The following is a 19,016-nucleotide window of genomic DNA, read 5'->3' as shown; positions in this document are numbered from 1 at the left end:
AAAATGAAAAATTGAAAAGTTTTTATTGGACCTTATATCTCCACACCACCATGACAGGAACATTTCACTCTTTTAATAAAAAAGATAGCAATGCAATTTACAGAGAGAGATGGCTGAGAAAGATTCAGAGTCATAGATATTTAGGTCACTGTTAGATATTAGTGCAGTCTCTGAAACAAAATTGTGTCCCAGGCTACACAGCAAACTTACCAGCAGAGAAAGGAGCTGAAAGCTGGTTATTTTCACCAGCTGTAAATATTCTGAGTAGTATTCACTAAAGCACTACAAAATTAACTACAAAATGACCTGACTTCAGCTCTGTTATGGTCAGGTGTTCAAAAGCTATAAAACTGACTCAAAATAGACAGCATTCTGGGAATTGTTCTATTTCTCTTCCTTGCTCACAAGGATTTAAGGCTAATTTTCTCCCCAAAGCTCTTTCTTACAGACAGCAAAGGCTGATCTTTCTATTTACCTCTTTAAATAAATTTTAAACAGTGTGGTTTACATTCTAACAGAACAATTGACAGTTAGTAATTGCGAAACGCTTTTCTAGTAAATGAAAAATCTATAATACAATTGCCAGATTTGGTAAGACTGAAGAATCTTTTAGACTGCAGTCTCTGGGGAAAGGGATTTCATTTAGGGTATTTGCAATACAGCTCTCAGTTGATTGAGATCTTCTGGTGTTGTTGCATTATTACTATTTCATAGTCAAGTCCATAGACTAATTCTGTTTCATAGAACAAGCCACAGAGTGTCTCCGAAGCTTACTATAAGTTTAATAAAATCAGTGAAGAATCAGATGCATATTTTAGAATTTTGTACAAATTAAAATAATTGATTGAACAACATGCAATCTGAGGTTGAAAATTATCACTTTAATCTAATGTGCCTGTCTGGAAATGGAAGCACCTAAGAATAAAGCAGAACTTTGCTTATTATGCTCAAATGCAATTGCTTGAATATGATAACTGAATTTAAATCCAAGAATCAGAAAATAAAGGAACATAAAAATTCTGGAAGCACGTTCACCTGGTGTTCTCATCTACCCAAGTCTAAAAATACGGAAAATATCTATACAATTTAAACATAAAAACCTGTCTTTTTCTTGTGAACTATTAGCTGAACTTCTTTTAGCAAGCTGTTGAATAACACTGATATTGAAGCCAATTTAAGAGCATTTGACAGCAAAAAATTCATGGAGAGTTCAGTGGCAATTTAGTGTTTCCTTTTGATCCCTTATACTTCAATCAAATGCTTTAGAATGATACTAGGGTAAAGAAAAAACATGTCAAGGTAAGTAAGAATAAGAATTTTAGAAAAGTTACATCACAGCTACTCATTAGATGCATGAACCAAAAGGGAAAAAACCAGCACAAATTATTTGGTCAAAATCTATTTAGCCCAAAGTTATGATACTACACTACAGAAATATTCCTGCCAAAATGGGATACTGTTAAAACTGAGGTAAAATCCTAAAGAAAATGTGTCTTCTCCAGACAATTCCTCTGTTTTGATTTTTGCAAAACATACTGGAAAGATTAATTCTCCCCTGTCCCTCAATTCTGGAATACTCATGCCTACAGAAACCTTACTGCAATACCTGAACATGAAATACCAAGAATAGGGAAAGGATACAAAGGGGTCAAACTGGTCAGTTTTAAATGTCTGGTTCTTACTAAGCCATATTCTACTAACCAGCTTATGGTAAAACAGAAAGTTGGACTAGCCCCTCTATCTTAAGGACAAAAGAGGGCACAGATATGGCCACAACACCATTGCACAGAAAAAAATATTACCATAGGATCAGCAGTTAATTTTGTTTAGTTTGCCCCATTAGTTACTAATGCTGCAACATATGACAGATCATTTAACGTATCCTTTTCTAAGCAGATGGATAAAAATGATGAACTGGAGAAGAAGCAAGTCAATGCAATGTTTGCAAACAGGGGTCACACCTCACAGATCTCCTAGAGTTGACCAAATCTGTTACTTAATATGGGAGAACTAATTGCTAAGGTGTACTTGGGTTTCTTAACTAATTTCTGTGAAATAAGACTAAATCCTCACACAGCTTAACATTTGGCTAAAACATAGCAAGCAAAACACAGCACTTAAGCACCAGTTTTCACTGCGGAGGCACTATCCAGTGGACTCCCAAAATTATGTATGCAGTTCAGCATATTAATTAATGATCTGGAGAAAATGGTGAACACCAGACTGAACAAGTTTATTACACACAACAAGTAATAGAGAAAAAGCCAAACTGCAAGCAACTGCAGAAGAACCTCGTGATACTAAATAACTGAGAGACAAAAGGACTGCTAAAAATATAATAGATAAATGTATAGTATGGACATGAGAAAAGACAATATTAACTTCCCCTACACTGTAATGGGATATGAACAGGCAACTAACACTCAAAAAATAAGGTTTCGCTATTGTAGGGAAAGCAAATGTTGAAAGGAATGGAATTGTTCCCATGCAAAAAATTATTAGTCTGGAAATTAGACAGCTAAAGGAATTGCATGGCAAACGTACATAAAAAATAAGTAACAGAAAAAGGGGGTTAGGAAACAGTGGTTCATTTGCCCTTTTGATATAAAAAGCAGGAAGTAAAAGGCAGTAGGATCAAGACAAAGAATGTATTCCTCTATAAAACAAACTCTGGCTCAGAAAGCCTGTGTGCCAGAAATCATTGGAGGTGCAGAAAATACACTCCATAAGTAATTTTACATATTTCCTCTGTTCTTGTTTCTCTTGAAGGTATGTGATGGGGACAAGCTGTTTTGCTAAACGGTCCTTTGGTCTGACCCTGTGTACTGAGCTGGCTGACCTTCAAGACTTCTGTCTACTAAACAGCTGCTGCTGCTCACATCAAAAACTCTACATCAGTCTTTCAAACTACTTAAAAATGCGGCTGTTTAGAGATCAGCTCTGCAATCACAGCTTTTATCCTCTTGTTCTTTTCACACCTTTGGCTTTATGCTGAGACTGCCAACAAAGCTGCCAACTAATGTCAATTTGTTTTTAACACCTGTGCATTAAGAAATGGATTGAACAGAAAAATCTCATTTTTGACAGAACATTGAAAAAGAATCAGGTTGTAATGACACTTAATCACTACCCACCTGGTACAGCTGTGTACTGTTGACCTGAAGGAGGGTCTGATTCTCTGTCCTATTAGCAATCACTGACCTATGAAGGACAATGGAGGCGAGTGCTCTGTTGCTTTTTTAAACAATTATGTAATAACTCATTACGGGGCCACCAAAAGTCTTCCCACAAGTAGGAGGGTCCAGAAAGTCCTCTGTAAAGTGGGAGACCTAATCAGACATGACTCTACAGTTAGGATTCCACTAGGGATACAGCAAGGAAGGTAAAAGCATCTGGCTGAGAATGGCAGTTTTTGATCTTTTTGTGACATACGATTTGCAGAGCTTGGGAAACTCAGTTAATTTTACCTCACTCTTTTTGCCCCAGCCGTCAGTGATTCCAAATCTTTGCAAGAAAAATGTCATGTCCTCAGAGGAAACATTTTTGAACCCTCTCTAGTATTTAATTTTCAATTTATGCTAGAGCTGTGCCTTAAAGGCACGCACAGTCATATTTTAGATTGAAATAACACTTCTGCTTTTATCATGGGCTTCAGGTAGGTTGAAGCTGGGTTAATTCAGTTTTGGAGTCAGAAAGACTTGAGGCCATGGTACTCAGGATGCTTAAGCTTGCTCTTAAGCATACCATTCACCTCATATAACAAATACTATCTGGTTTTGAAGAAAAGCCACTTTCCAGGTCTTCATAGTAAATGAAGGATTATAATTGGAGTAGCAACGTACCTGTCATAAACATTCTCATACTACAATCAAGCATAGAGACAACAATAATTGGTACAGTTTCTTGTGACAGGACTAAACTAATTAGCATAAATTATTTTTTCTCTTGAAGTAAGCTGGTTTTTTGCTTTGCTACCACAATGCTTTGCTGCTTTCACTAGCTTTGAGAAATAAAGAGAGTAAAGGAGAACCTCTCTCCTTTATCCTAAAACTTTTAACTGTAAATCCAGACAGTGCAAATAATTTCAGATTCACATTGTGGTATGTAAGAGTCTGATTTTATACCTAAACCTTCTGTAATTATTTGCTAAGTTACGTATTTGAGGGCTTCAAAAGACTGGTAAGATATATGCTTGTGAAATTAACTTTCAAGTAATTGATATGGATTATATTAATAAATTAAATTAACTGATGTTTTTGCAGAGATAGAAAGGCAAAACAATCTCTAGGTAAATAAATAAAAATCAAGCCTGCTACCCAGTCAGAAAACATATAACTCAAATCTTGTGCCTGCGTCTTGTCTCCTGCAAGATCTTTACTGATCATTTGGAATTCAACAGTTTTTCTTCTGAACAATTAATTCTTTCAAAATTAATTATTAGTATTGAGTCTACTCCATAAACTACTATTCCTACCAAACATAATGTATGTAAGAGGCATGACTAACTCTATATTACTGTCTTAGTTGACACTGGTCCAAGAAGAGATGATTATGATGACATTATTATTTATCTCTTGAGGGTTTTTTTGCTATTTCTGCTTTACAGACCACCATTGAGAATTTCTTTAAATAATTTAAAATATTTCTGTTAAATATGCATATAAAAATGCTAGCAACATTAATATATTTGATATTCACATATTGAAAAATTTTACTAGTAAAATCAACTCTCATGTTGAAATGCTAAAAAATTGCTTGTAATAACTTCTTCTCCTTAAGTCAGAACTGATAACCTTGGCCAGCATTTAAGTGAATTTAATTTTAACTTTTAATGAAGCTTTAATGAGATTTGGTAAAAGGTTTTAGATTAGTAAATATTAACTATCTCTCATCTTTTGGTACAAAGTGGAGTGCATCTTGTCAAAGTTCCATTACTGAATTTATGACAGCATACTCTGAAGAAAGCCATCAGTACAGGACGCTTACCAAAGCAGGCAGACTTGCCTTACACTTTTTCTGGAGGAAGAGAATTTTAGGACTTCTTGCAGCAGCACCAGCAACTATTCAACTCATGGAGTGCTGGAGGAACTCCATAGTTTTCAGTAAGGACTATGACTGAAATTCATGCATGTATTGTATGTATACATGCTACACATATAAAAATAAATACACGTAGATGTAGGACAAGTTTACATAATTCAGTGAACTGATCTGACCAATGTATGGCCCAGTATTTGCTTAAACCTAGGAAGCAACAGGAAACAGGCTGCAGACTGGTTGGGGAAAAAACAAGACCACAGAATGAGTCTTACATTAGCCTACTTTAACTATGGAATGACACAATTAATAAGTGTTCATCTGGGAGCAGAGACATGAATGAAACTCTTGAGATACTCAGCTAAAGAAGCACATCAATTGAGACATCTACTGTAAATAAGTCATTTAGAGCATATGATTTCTTTCAGAATTCAGAGGGATTTATTGACAATATCAAACTACCTGTGCATTCCTTTGATGAAGCATCAATTCAGAAAAGCATCAGTCTGTGTTTATTTATTTTTAATGAAATGCTTAGATGCAGGTGCACAATTCTGTGACAGCTTTAAGATGATAGTAATTATCTGGTGAAGTATAAATCACCAAATCATATAATAGATAGAGGAAACAAGCTCTTCCAGACAAAGTAACAATTTGGACAAGTAATTTGATGTCTTTAAAATTCAGTGAAAGCAGCTACTTTCAATTATGCTGTTGTATTCTACATTTTTTTAAATGTCAGATGTTTAATTAAGTGAGAAGAAGGTGAAACTGCATGTGATGCAAGGATTCTCTCTCTCCGTATTTATCACAGATATGAAATACTAATTTAATTCTACTGCTGCATCACGTGCATTTGTTTGAAATTTAATGAGTGCCCTTGAAGACTTTAAATGCCTTTATGTTAATGGATGGTTTTGCAGACACTGAACACCTATATGTACTGTTTACAAGGAGAGTGTACATCAGTGTGTGCTAGGGACTTACGCTGCCCTATTCACTGCAGCAGCCATGCATATAAATCAACAGGATTACTGTTCCACCAGTGAGGAATGACTTAAACACCTTTTAATTATATTAAGTTTCTCTAGAAGAGACTTACAATGGAAATATTAATGAATATTTCATTACAGCTGTGCTCCTAGGTGCTACTACATTATTTTTTTTTTTTAATGAACCAATAAGGTACAAGCCTAAGATATTTTTAGAGAATACAGATGGACTATTTGACAGAATTTTGCACCTTTTTCTTTAATTTGTTTCCCTTGGGCTACTATCTAATTGCTTTCTGAGTAACCTCAACAACCTTGCCTGGAACACCTTTCCACATACATTTTTCCTTTGGAGGATATGGGATGGGGAGCTAGAGCTGTTTACATCAAATCTCAGCATAAAATGCAGGAAGTAATTATTATGATTCTTCTTCAATTACAACAGCAGTCAGAAATAAAAACCTAACAGTAAAGGTACACAAGGAAAAGTACAGAAAAAAAAATAATGTTGATATTATCATGGCATTACACTACAGATTCAAGCATACCTGGACTTCAGCTGTTACAGACAGCTTTTGGCAGCCTTTCATCTCCATATGAGGCATGTTGTCCTCACTTAGAAAAATTAGGTCAAGGTTAGGAACTTCATGCAGCCATTACACTCTTTGAGATAAATCCCAGGCTTGACTTTGGCTGTATAATTAGGAACCCAGTAAGTGTCACTGTGTTGCAGCAACTTGAGGAATGACTCTGGATGCAACTTCGTGGAAGAACTTGTTGCCTCAATGTTACAGTTTTTCACTGTAAGACATTTATAGTTCATCTATGCTAACATCAAATGTAGAAACTGGGGCAAGAGTAGCTGGATCTTTCTCCCTACTAGCACACATGAAAGATGGATGTTTTTTTCTGATCACAATGCTTGTAAAAGGTGAGAAACAGTAATCATTTCATTTACTCATAAAACAGCGGTTCAACTTTTTATAATGTAGGTCTGACCTGAAGTGGTTAATTTTGCACATTTGTAGTCATAGGGAGCAGAAAAGATCATAAGAGGAAAAAAAGAGAGATTATTTTGTCCAAGAATCAAACGAAAATTTAATTCTTCCACAGCTCTGATTCTGTTTACCTGAATATCACAGCCCAAACAGATGAGCATATTTAATTAATAATAACCCCACTCCCCAAAACTCCTTTGTCTATCTGCCCAAATGAAAACTACTCAATGCACTTGGAGCAAACCCACTGAGCAATACAACTCTTTCAGAGATGTACCACTTTCCTGGTAAGAAGTCAGATGGATTGCTCCCTACAAACCATCAGTTAAGGAAAGGGACTGGAATTACTTGAATCACAAGTGTAATCAAAACCAACCAACCCAAAACAAAAAAAAATCTAAAAAAAAAAAAGAACTGAAATAAACAAACAGAAAAAAACCCCATAAGGATAAATGGGGCTCCATCTCCATAGCAGAAAGCTATCTCCTTTCTGCTTCTGTTGCAAACTAAGCAAGTCATAAGAACTATATGAAAGAAAAAATTCTCATGAAAGGGCTGGGTATGGGAAGAATACTTACACTTAAACAATGAAAACTGATATCTAATGAGTGCAAGTTATTTTTTTCTACTTAGTATATTATTTTCATTATGATCCAGCTGCATTTTTTTCTGAAAGATAAATAAAGTCATAATCTTTTATCTGACCTTTCTCGGTCTTTGACTTCTTTTACAGTGGAAACAGACCTGGATTTACACCAGTCTGGCTTAAAAAAAATGAAGCTGCCTTCTTTGAAGGCGTGTGAATATCAGATTAATTTTCAGTGCTTTAAGTGAGTACTTTAAAAACTACTATTAGGCGTCATGAAGCAGCAAATATTGATTGGTGTTCATTTATTTAGCAACTATTAAGACATTGTATTTGCAATACCATATTTCCTTTCACCAGCTGCTTTGAATTCTAAAATCATATTTGACTTAAACTTTTGTTTAATTTCGGGGCAGAATAAATGACCAACCTGATCAATCAGGTGTTAAATACTAGAAAAAGTAAATCTGATGAAAAGATAAGCAGTGACAGGGGAGATAAAAAGATAAGACTTTTAAAATATACCTTTTATTTACTTCATTGATGTTATAAAGTCCTAATGAACTCTAATCAAAATCAGAAAAACAAAGTATTTTTAAATGGCTAAATATAGATTAAGCAATTTAAAAGCATTTCCTTAACAATCCTATAGTAGTGGACTAGGAGGGTGTTACTTCATAGGCTTTGATTTCTGAGTGCTGTAATTAGAAATTTGGAATATTTTTCTCTGTAGGTGGAAAGAAATTCACTTAATAATTTTTAATTGAGAAAAAGACGCACACTTCTTTGCAGTGTATTTAAATTCATAAAGGTCCTCAGCACAGCAGTAGTCCAAAAATTAGGCTTAGCTAGGTACGTTCATCTCTCAAGTTTCACTTCAGCAAGCAAATGGAAGAAATTGTGAAGATTCCCTTCATGAGAGTAACCAGTACTGTACCTCTAAGTGACCTTTTTTTTTTGTATTTTTCACATTAATTGCATTTTATGCATGTACATAACCACATGATACACTGTGAACTGGAAGTCAATTTGAAGTTATACTACTTTTATATTAAGAGAGAAAGTAATGGATTTTCAGATCAGGAGTTGACAGCATCTATTGGTATCACATACTAAATCACCTAACAGAAATTATATTGATCCAAAACGCTGAAACTTTTCTTCTTTAAAGTCAGCTATTGGATGATAAAAAAGAAGAACAAAATTAAACTTAAGAATGACCAGTAGTGTGTTTCTACTGAACTGGAAGACAGGAACTTTCAAAAATAAAACTATTGAAGTTTTCAGATGCAGATCATCTGTTCAATCTCAACTTAATGGACTGGTCACACACTACACTAAAGTATCCATCAGAATAGTTTTCACTGAATCACAGAATTGTTCTTGTTGGAAAAGGACCTTTAAGATCACTGAGCTCAACCTAACTCTACCCAGGCCGGTGCTAAAACATTCCCCTAAGCACCATATGTACACCTTTTACATAAATCTGGGGATGATGATTTGAGCACAGATCCTATGAGGATAGGCTGAGGGAGCTGGGGCTGTTCAGCCTGAAGAAGAGGAGGCTCAGGGGAGACCTCATCGCTCCCTACAACTACCTGAAAGGAGGTTGGAGCCATGTGGGGGTTGGTCTCTTTTCCCAGGCAACTCTCAACAAGACAAGAGGGCATGGTCTCAAGTTGTGCCAGGGGAAGTTTAGGTTAGATATTAGAAAGAATTTATGGAGAGAGTGATCCGGCATTGGAATGGGCTGCCCAGGGAAGTAGTGGATTCTCCGTGTCTGGAGATATTTAAAAAGAGCCTGGATGTGGCACTCAGTGCCATAGTCTAGCAACTGCAATGGTGGTTCAAGGGTTGGACCTGATGATCTCTGAGGTCCCTTCTGAAGAAGAGAGTGGATCAGGCCAAACTGTTTGTGTGAATTTACTTATGTAGAATTACAACTTGTAATATATGTTAATGAATTTGTGTTCATAACAAGTAGAATTCAGGGATAAACTAAGAAAGAAGTGACCAAGAGCAGATGAGACATGTCAAGACCCTAACGGGATTAACTTCTGTCTTGGAGATAATTAGAAGTGTAAGTCCTGGCACCACTGAGACAGCTGGGCACTGGGGGAGTGCAAACACCGGCACGAAAGGCAGGATGAGGCTGCCAGAACTAGCAGATAAGGGGAAGTTTTATTGCAAGGGTCCAATTATCCTCTATAACAAGGGGATGAAGTCATCAAGAGCAAGAAAGGTAAAAAGTTCAACCCTGAGGAAGACTTCGTTACTTCATCTGAAGACCCCCAAAGACCCCCGAACACATCCCCAAAAAGACAACTCCGCCCAGACTCCACCTGTTATGAATATGTATGTCAGGATGATGTAACCTACCCTTTTACTGTATAAATATCCTAACCCTTTCCCTTAACCCTTTGGAACTCCTTGTCCAGCGCTAGCTGGGGTTTTCCCCGGATCCGAAAATAAATACCTTTGCTGTTTAAAGACTCAAACTCTGTCTCTAAACAGTTTTGCTTGGCCTTTTTCGGCTTCATTTTGGCGACCGCGGCAGGACTGGACTCCGTCGTGCCGTGATCCAGGGGGGCCCGGGGACGCTTTTGGGGCCCCCCGACGAATTCTGTCGGATAAGCCTCCCCTACTCCCTTGGCTCCACGCGCGGATGGACACCAGACCTTCCTCATACTGAAAAGGTATTTATATATATTTGTTTGTTTGGGTTTCGAGGCCTCTAGGAAACAGGGGGTTAGAGTCCCCCAGGGGGTTAGAGTCCCCCAGAAGGTTTGAGCTCTTAGGATTCATAGGGACGCGGGGGACGCCCCCAGGCTGACGGATTGGAGTCCTGTCTAGCGCTGAGTTCGTCCCTCTCCGGGGTGCAATTCCCCAGGAGAACTGAAGATCACAGCAGTGGGAAAATACACTCGGTGTTGTATTGTGTTGGTAAAGGGTTTTTGGTAAGGCTGTGGTTCATATGATTATATGGTGATTGATGATCATGTTGTATTACTTGCGAGTAATATAGGTGTTTTGAGTGTTTGGTGTTAATTCTCTCTTTAAGAGAATTAAGTGTGTTGGGTAATTACGCGTCCCCATCAAAGAAAAGTTTTATAGCTTTATCTTTGGGGGGGGGTCGCGGGGGCAGCCGCAATACCAGCAGGTATTCGAGGTTTATAGCGGCATTTTGTGACCGTAGGTGGTAAAGCAACGTGTGAGGTTTTGGTGTAAAAGTTTACCCGTGCAGAGTTCCGACTGAAAGTGTGTGTGTGTGCGTGAAAGTGAGTGACTGAGACGCAATTTAATTGCGAAGCGAGTGCGGAGTCCCGATCTGCGTTTCCGCGCCACCCGCGAGGGGGCCGGCCAGAGACGGACGAAGCGACTGGTGTGAATGTGGATTGTGGAAACAAAAATAAGAAGTGCGCTTGAATGCTAGAATAAGTTGAGTAAGGTGTTGAAATTGTAAGTTGCTGAAATCTGAATAGAATTTGGTAATCCAGAAAGGGTTCTAATAGTTGTAACCTTGTAATTAGGCATAAGGGGGACTGAACAGAGTAAGGAAATTGATGCTAAAACCCCCTTGGGATGCATTTTAAAACATTGGAAAGAACTTGGTGGAATCCCGGGGGGAAATATAAGGAAAAAGACACTTGTGAAATATTGTCAGGATTGGTGGCCATTGTATAAACTAAATGAGGGGGAAAGGTGGCCACCGGAGGGAAGTTTAAATTAAAATATCATTCAACAACTTATGTTGTTTCTCCATAGAAGAGGAAAGTGGGATGAAGTGATATATGCAGACATGTTTTTCATTTTAAGGGATAAGCCAGAATGGCAAAAGGATTGTGGAGCAAATGTATCACCCCAAGATCCCTTGGTTTTAGCCCTGTAATGGGATCAGAAGAACTGTGAAGTTAAGGAATGCTGTGGTGATGCTTGTAGTGCAGGGAAACAATGCCTTAAGTCGAAAGAAAAAGCAGTGATGCAGAAAGTACCATTAGCCTCCAAGAATATCAGCCTCTTGTGCTAGGATGTGGAGTACCGCTGCCAAAGTCACAACAAGAAAGCAGCAGTAGCTTTGCAGAATTGGAAAGCGAGAAAAGAAAGGAGTTGGAAAGTGAGGAGAGAGAGGAATTGGAATGTGGTCCGCAAAAATTGGCAGGGGAAGCAAAAGACGAGGAGAAAGCCCTGAAGGAGACAGGGAAAAAAAAGGTGAAGAAAAGGAAAAAGGTGAAGAAGAAAGAGAATAGAGCAGACACCGAAAACCTGAGAGATGATCCCGGAGAAGGAACTAGCCATTCATATTACACAAGGGCGACCGAGTGAAAGGAAAAGGAAAGGGAGGCAGAAATGGCAAAGATAGAAGAAAGAGCAAAGTTGGAATTAGAGAAAGCGAGATTAGAAGCAAAGATAGCTAAGGTAGAAGCCAAAGCTGAGGCAGAGAGAGCAAGGCTAGAAGCAGCAAGACTAGAAGCAGAGAAAGCTAGGATAGAGGCTAAAGCTGAGGCAGACAGGGTAACACTAGAAGCAGAGAAAGCAAGACTGGAGGCTGTTCAGCTCCCAACCCAAGTGGCCATAATGCATTGCAAGGGGCACCTGAAAGGTAACACCGTTCCAGAAATAGGTAATAGAGCAGCAGATGCAGAAGCTAAATTAGCTGCTGCAAGAGCCAATGATTTAGTATTGGCCCTGGTACCAGAAGAATTGGACACTAATTTTCAACCAGAGTACCAGGAATCAGACCATAAGTGGATACAAAGAAACAAAGGTAAAATGTTAGATAGTGGATGGGGTCAGCTAGAAACAGGACAACTATTGTTGCCAGAGAAATTAGTATGGCAATTTGTAAAGACAGAACACGACAAGGCCCATTGGGGATCTAATCCCCTTTATCAGCATTTAAAAGTTAGAATAGCAGGGCCAAAGCTGTTTGACCTGTTCACAGCAGTGAAACAGGTCACATCCCAATGTGAACGCTGTTTGAAAAATAATCCAAACATGGGAACAAAGGTTCACCAGGGAGTAATTGGTAGAGGAAAATTCCCAGGGGAAGTGTGGCAGATTGATTTCTCTGAACTTCCAAGGAAAGTGGGGTATAAGTACCTCTTGGTTTTGACTGATACATTTTCTGGGTGGCCTGAAGCGTTCCCATGCAGAACAAACAAAGAAAGAGAAGTAACTAAAGTCTTGTTTAATGATATTACTCCGAGGTTCGGGGTGCCTAGGAGCATCTCCTCGGACAGGGGCTCGCACTTTTGTGCTAAAATTGTGCGAGCAATAAGTAAGGCACTGCAAATCAAATGGCAATTGCACACGCCCTATAGACCACAAGCTAGTGGGCAAGTGGAAAAGATGAATCATCTTATAAAACAACAAATTGCAAAAATATGCCAAGGAACTAATTTGCAGTGGTACCAAGCCTTACCTATTGCTCTAATCAGACTAAGGGTGAAGCCCCGCTCAAAAGAAAAATTGAGCCCGTTTGAAATTTTATATGGGAGACCGTATGCTATGCAGACTGTAAATAGTGAGGCTGTAGATCAAATAGGTAATCAATATGTGTATGATTATGTTATAGCTGTGGGGAAACACTTTGATAAAAATGCCACAGTGGTGGTGGATCACCAACCTAAGCAACCTGATTGTAAACTGCATCCTTTTAATCCTGGTGATTGGGTATATGTTCAGAATCTTTTAGGGAAACCTCTGCAAGAGAAATGGGGAGGACCCTTTCAAGTGTTGCTCACCACCTTCACTGCAGTCCGAATTAAGGAGCGACCCACCTGGATCCACTACTCCCGAGTCAAGAGGACCCCTGGACAATGCCAAGAACATTCCTGAACATCCGAGTACTGTGGACAATGGTTCAAAGGCATGAGAACCTTCCCTTGGAACTTGACGAAGGATTTCGTAAGTTCTAAGGAAAGGGGGGAATGAAGAAGAGAGTGGATCAGGCCAAACTGTTTGTGTGAATTTACTTATGTAGAATTACAACTTGTAATATATGTTAATGAATTTGTGTTCATAACAAGTAGAATTCAGGGATAAACTAAGAAAGAAGTGACCAAGAGCAGATGAGACATGTCAAGACCCTAACGGGATTAACTTCTGTCTTGGAGATAATTAGAAGTGTAAGTCCTGGCACCACTGAGACAGCTGGGCACTGGGGGAGTGCAAACACCGGCACGAAAGGCAGGATGAGGCTGCCAGAACTAGCAGATAAGGGGAAGTTTTATTGCAAGGGTCCAATTATCCTCTATAACAAGGGGATGAAGTCATCAAGAGCAAGAAAGGTAAAAAGTTCAACCCTGAGGAAGACTTCGTTACTTCATCTGAAGACCCCCAAAGACCCCCGAACACATCCCCAAAAAGACAACTCCGCCCAGACTCCACCTGTTATGAATATGTATGTCAGGATGATGTAACCTACCCTTTTACTGTATAAATATCCTAACCCTTTCCCTTAACCCTTTGGAACTCCTTGTCCAGCGCTAGCTGGGGTTTTCCCCGGATCCGAAAATAAATACCTTTGCTGTTTAAAGACTCAAACTCTGTCTCTAAACAGTTTTGCTTGGCCTTTTTCGGCTTCACTTCCAACCCAGCGAATTCTATGATTCGCTGATTAACTACCTCCCTGGGCAGCCTGCTACAGTGTAATATTGTATGTTATTCCACTCCATAATGCCTTTCATAAAGAAGTGTCTGTTAATATCCAATGTAAACCTCTCCTGATGCAATTCAAGGCCATTGCCACCCATCCTACCACTTGTTATTAGAGAAGAGAGACCACCACCCACTTCACAGCAACCTTCTTTCAGGCAGTTGTAAAGAGTGATAAGGTCTCCTCTCAGCCTCCTTTTCTCCAGACTAAACAATACCTTCAGGACTGCCTCTCACAGGACTCTCAATCAGCCTCTGAAAAAATTCACCACCTCCCTTTCTTAAATCCTGTTCCCTTTTTATCTTTACAGGTTTGGGATTGAATCATACAGGTTCCACAAGAGGTGGATTTTTCTTTTTAAAAAACTGTACTTTGTGATGAAGTAAGCAATGTCTTTTTCTTAAAGCAAACCTTTTTAATTTAACAGATGAAACAAAGCCACCAAGGAAAAAATACTTTGAAGGAATTCAGAAAATTTTAAGCTCCTGTTTAGTTTCATTTAACCAATTAAACTAAACATATATTGTCAAAATTATATTAGAATTCTTAAATCATATGAACACAAAGAAAATCATGATTTACTATGGTCTCAATTTATTAGAATATAACTTCTAGACAATTCAGGGAAGCTGGACTTCCAAACAAATGAAAACCTACTACATTTCCCTTTGGACTTTTACTATCATATTATTCAAAGGTGTCTTGAACAGGAATTTGTTTTATTTCTGGTTCCCTCTTTTTTTTTTACCCTCAGTTTCTCCAGCGAGATGACATGGACATTTAGGATATTTTGACTTGTAGAAGAACAGCTCTATAGTATTTTCTTCACTGTTTTGTATTTAGAATCCTTCAGGTAAACAACCTTTAAACACTATCCTCGAGAACACCTTCTCTGAACATTTTATGTTCCCATCTGAAACTCCACAATGTGGATAGAGATGGACGTATCTGCCACTACTATCAAGTATTTGTCATGGTGCCAAAGCGTAATTAGGTGTGAAAAGAGCACTTCAGCTCATTTCTCTGTGTTCCAGAGAACCCTGCTAAAGTGCTACATTGGAAACTGCTACACTGGAATCTGAATAGGGAGGATGTATAAAAATCCTAAAGATGATATCACATCACATGTGACAGATGCTTCACAGCTAATGGATCTGACTGGGGTTCGGGAGGTACTGCAACTGCAACACAGACTTACAAGATGCAATATTTGAAGTGAGTCAGATTTCCCCTAAGAAGAGGACATTAAAAAGGAATTTTAAAATCCTTAGCTTTACAGGGCAATAACATTGTAGGGAATTTCAGTTTTGTTCTTCCCTTAGAAAAAAAATGAAAATATCTAATTAAAAAAAGAAGCAAGACCCACTATCTGGTAGTTGAAACTTGTTTGCAACTTCTTTTGAAGATGTGATCACTGCACATATTTGGATAAGTTTAACACAAGTTTAAACTTGTTTGCAACCACTTTTGAGATGTGATCACTGCACATCTTATTTGGGTAAGTTAACAAAAGCCAATCATTCCTGCTCAGAAAACTTAGAACCTTACTTTTGCATTTCACGATGTCAATCTGTGAATTTGTCATTTTGTTTCTTCTGAAGGGAGATCATGACATTTTTTACTAGGATAGATATAAGGTAACTTCAGCTACTTATTTAGGTTTTTTATGATGTGTACAACTCCAAATGTGCGATTCCCAGAGTGCAATCATAATGCTTACTGAAATTTATTATGGCAAACGCGTTTTAGTACTTAATAGGCATTAATTTACTAAAACATGCTAATGCAATCACAAGCAATCATCTGACCATAGCCACCTTCTTATAATGTAAGCTCTTCACAGAAAGGACTTTGTCAGCAGAGCACCTGGTAGACAGGCACTGCAAAATGCTGGATCCCAACAACAGATTGCTGTTCTTTAGAAAAACAACAGTATAGGGTAAATAAAGGTAATAATAATCTGTATAATTTAAAACAAATAAATATCTATTATAATATAATTAATATTATATGTATAATATAATATATATTATATATTTATTATATAATTATTATACAATTATTATATATTTGTTATATATTTAATATATAATAATTATTAATAATTATTATATAATTATTATACCATTATTATATATTTATTATATATTTAATATATAATATATATTATATTGTAATATATATTATAAATATTATAAATAATAAGTATCTGTCATCAGATACATCTGTCATCTCTGCACAAAGGTACAGGCATCAGTGCAGAGAAGCATATTTCTATTTACTTAGCATTTGAATATCATTTATTATGCATTTATCAGATGAAAAAAACCCAAAGAAACCCAGAACCACTAGCTTAGAGACACAGTGTTCAAAAAAGTACAAAGCTTGCAGGAAATACTGTAAGGTACAAACACCGACATCTCTAGAAAAGTAGGAAAGAAAAGGAAAAGCAGAGGACAGAAGCCTTCACTCCATTGACTGGTCATTTTTTCTGTATATATTATATGTATATATATATATGATAAATATTTAATATCCAGCTGAAAGACTTGAGCTGCTATTTGTGAGAAGCTTAACAAATTTCGAGCATGAAGGTCCATGGCCTTTTACTGCTAGTATTTACATCTTCAATATTCATGTTTAAAAAAGCAACATTGCTACCTACAAAGACATTCTATTTTCTTTGACTTCAGTGTCTAGCATTCTTTTTCAAGAAAGGATTTTTTTTCTCTTTCCCCACAATGCTGCAACTAATTCTGTCACAGCTGTTTACTACAGAAAAAAAAAAATAACCCATGGATTTGCTTACAGTGTTAGTTGAGTTTCCATTTAAATGTAAGCCACTGTCAAAGAGAGGTGACGAAGCTCCACTGCTATGATCACTGGATGGTCCAGGGGAACCTGGAAAACAATAATGAAAAATAATTGCTAATGTTAAAAGATGTGTATATGTATCAAGTAATGTCTATTCCAGATGTAAAACAAAGGAAGAATTTGTAATGAATCACCAAACAAGCCAGAAGCCCTACTTGCATTTTAGAATGAAAGTCAATAAAATGTCCATATGCTATACTTTATAAATGGAAATAAAGCAGGTAGCTAGGTGTCATTTTATAGATACTGTGCTCATGGGAACTACTGGCATGCTTAGCTGTTTGCAGGATTAAGCCTTTTTTCACTTGAGAATTTCATATTCAAAACTAAGACATTCAGTCACATAAACACTGTTGATTTAATAAATAAATTTCCTACTGAGTCTTGAAAGTCTCACCTTAGAGCATAGCCCTGAACTGTATTCATAAACAAAGCTAGTAAGAAACTTTCCTCAGAGTCAGCAAGGAGTCATCATGACATGTTGACACTATGTTAACATGCTAAGATTAAATAGTTACATATCTCTTCCTTTATCTGTTATGCATCTCGACCCTGCTTTGGTAGTTAAAGTGACTTCAGAAAAGCTTAATACTTTTGTAACACATAATAATGCAAACAGCAAAAAGTCACATCACAGTGTAATTTTTGCTTAAATGTTAACATATAGCACAGTAACATGCAATTTTACTGTCAGATTGCACTTAGTCTTTTAAATAAAGCACATAAAATCAGTTTCACAGCATTACATTCATCATCACTAAAACCTCATTTTTCCATCTAAAGAAGTCACTTGAAAATTGCCTGTAAACCATTTCACATTAGTATGTCTCTCAAGTCTAAATTCAGAAAAGTCGAGAAGTCATTCTTATTAGATATATTTTTATATAGATTTAGCAAAATGGAACTTAATTCAACAGAAGCTCATTTCCTCCATAACAAGTCTCTGTCAGTTCAGTGCTGAGGTCTCAGAATTTTATGCTAAGCTCAGCATTGTTTTCATTTGGAGTCCTTTCTGTGCAGAGATAGATAATGTCAGCAGACAGAAGAGTTATGCTTTGCTTGTAAATGTCTGACCCAAGCAACAACTTTAGTGACTAGCTACTACATTTTGCAGTTCCTCTAGATGTCCAGCAGACCACAAAAATCTTTGTTCAGACTCACAGGTGACCACAGGGACTTGACAGAACAGAAGGTTACTTCCAGTTCTTTTTAATTAAAAAAATGGAACAAAAAAGTTGGCATTAAATTCTCCACTGGAGACTGCTTGTTGAGTCATTCCACTGTCTCTGTCAGCAGACAGCTATGACAGGTCAAGGAGTCAGATTCCTAGGTGGTATTATCCCAACTCTTCAGCAATTCAAGCTATTAAAAGGTATGAATTGAAGTATTCTGAAATATCTACATCCAGGTTTTACCATAATACAAAATACTACATTAGATTTTTTTTTTTTTTTTAATTTTTTTTTTTCTTTTTAGTAGAGAAAACTGACATCCACTGCATGGGAAATCTAGAATTAAAACCTTAAGTAGCAACTTTCCCTCCTCCCACAGTGTCCCTGCTGATTTACTTCTCAGTTCAGCAGCTTGCTTTGGTTGTCTGAGTTGCAACAAACTATACAGCCTCTTTTTTCCTCCTCTACCACTTTATTGCAGACATTCAAGTCCTTTAGTGTGCTCTCTGCCTATTCTGTCTCTCTGGCTAGTGGACTACTCCTTCATGGCTTCATTCAGCATTTTAGAAGCTACCCCTGTATGTGCTCAACTTCTTTCGTGGAGGGTGCAGTGCTCTCATCTTTCCCAGGAACCCTGCTTTGTTTCCATATGGCAACCCTATAGCAATTAGGTAGTCTTTCCTCCCTGTTTTTACAACA

The 19,016-nt window shown here is 37.4% G+C and overlaps 1 protein-coding gene across 1 annotated transcript in view; it reads right to left on the bottom strand.

The window, feature by feature from the left end:
• The window catches only part of SNTG2 (syntrophin gamma 2), a 139,649-nt gene that overhangs the window by 70,563 nt on the left and 50,070 nt on the right, over window positions 1-19,016 (bottom strand). The window contains 1 exon segment of the mRNA XM_030447919.1: window positions 17,081-17,172. Coding sequence (XP_030303779.1) covers window positions 17,081-17,172 — 92 coding nt within the window.

Source organism: Calypte anna, chromosome 3 (genome assembly GCF_003957555.1).
Source record: "Calypte anna isolate BGI_N300 chromosome 3, bCalAnn1_v1.p, whole genome shotgun sequence".
Classification (NCBI taxonomy): domain Eukaryota; kingdom Metazoa; phylum Chordata; class Aves; order Apodiformes; family Trochilidae; genus Calypte; species Calypte anna.
The sequence above is the reverse complement of the archived record's forward strand: the minus strand, read 5'-3'. Positions and strand labels throughout refer to the sequence as shown.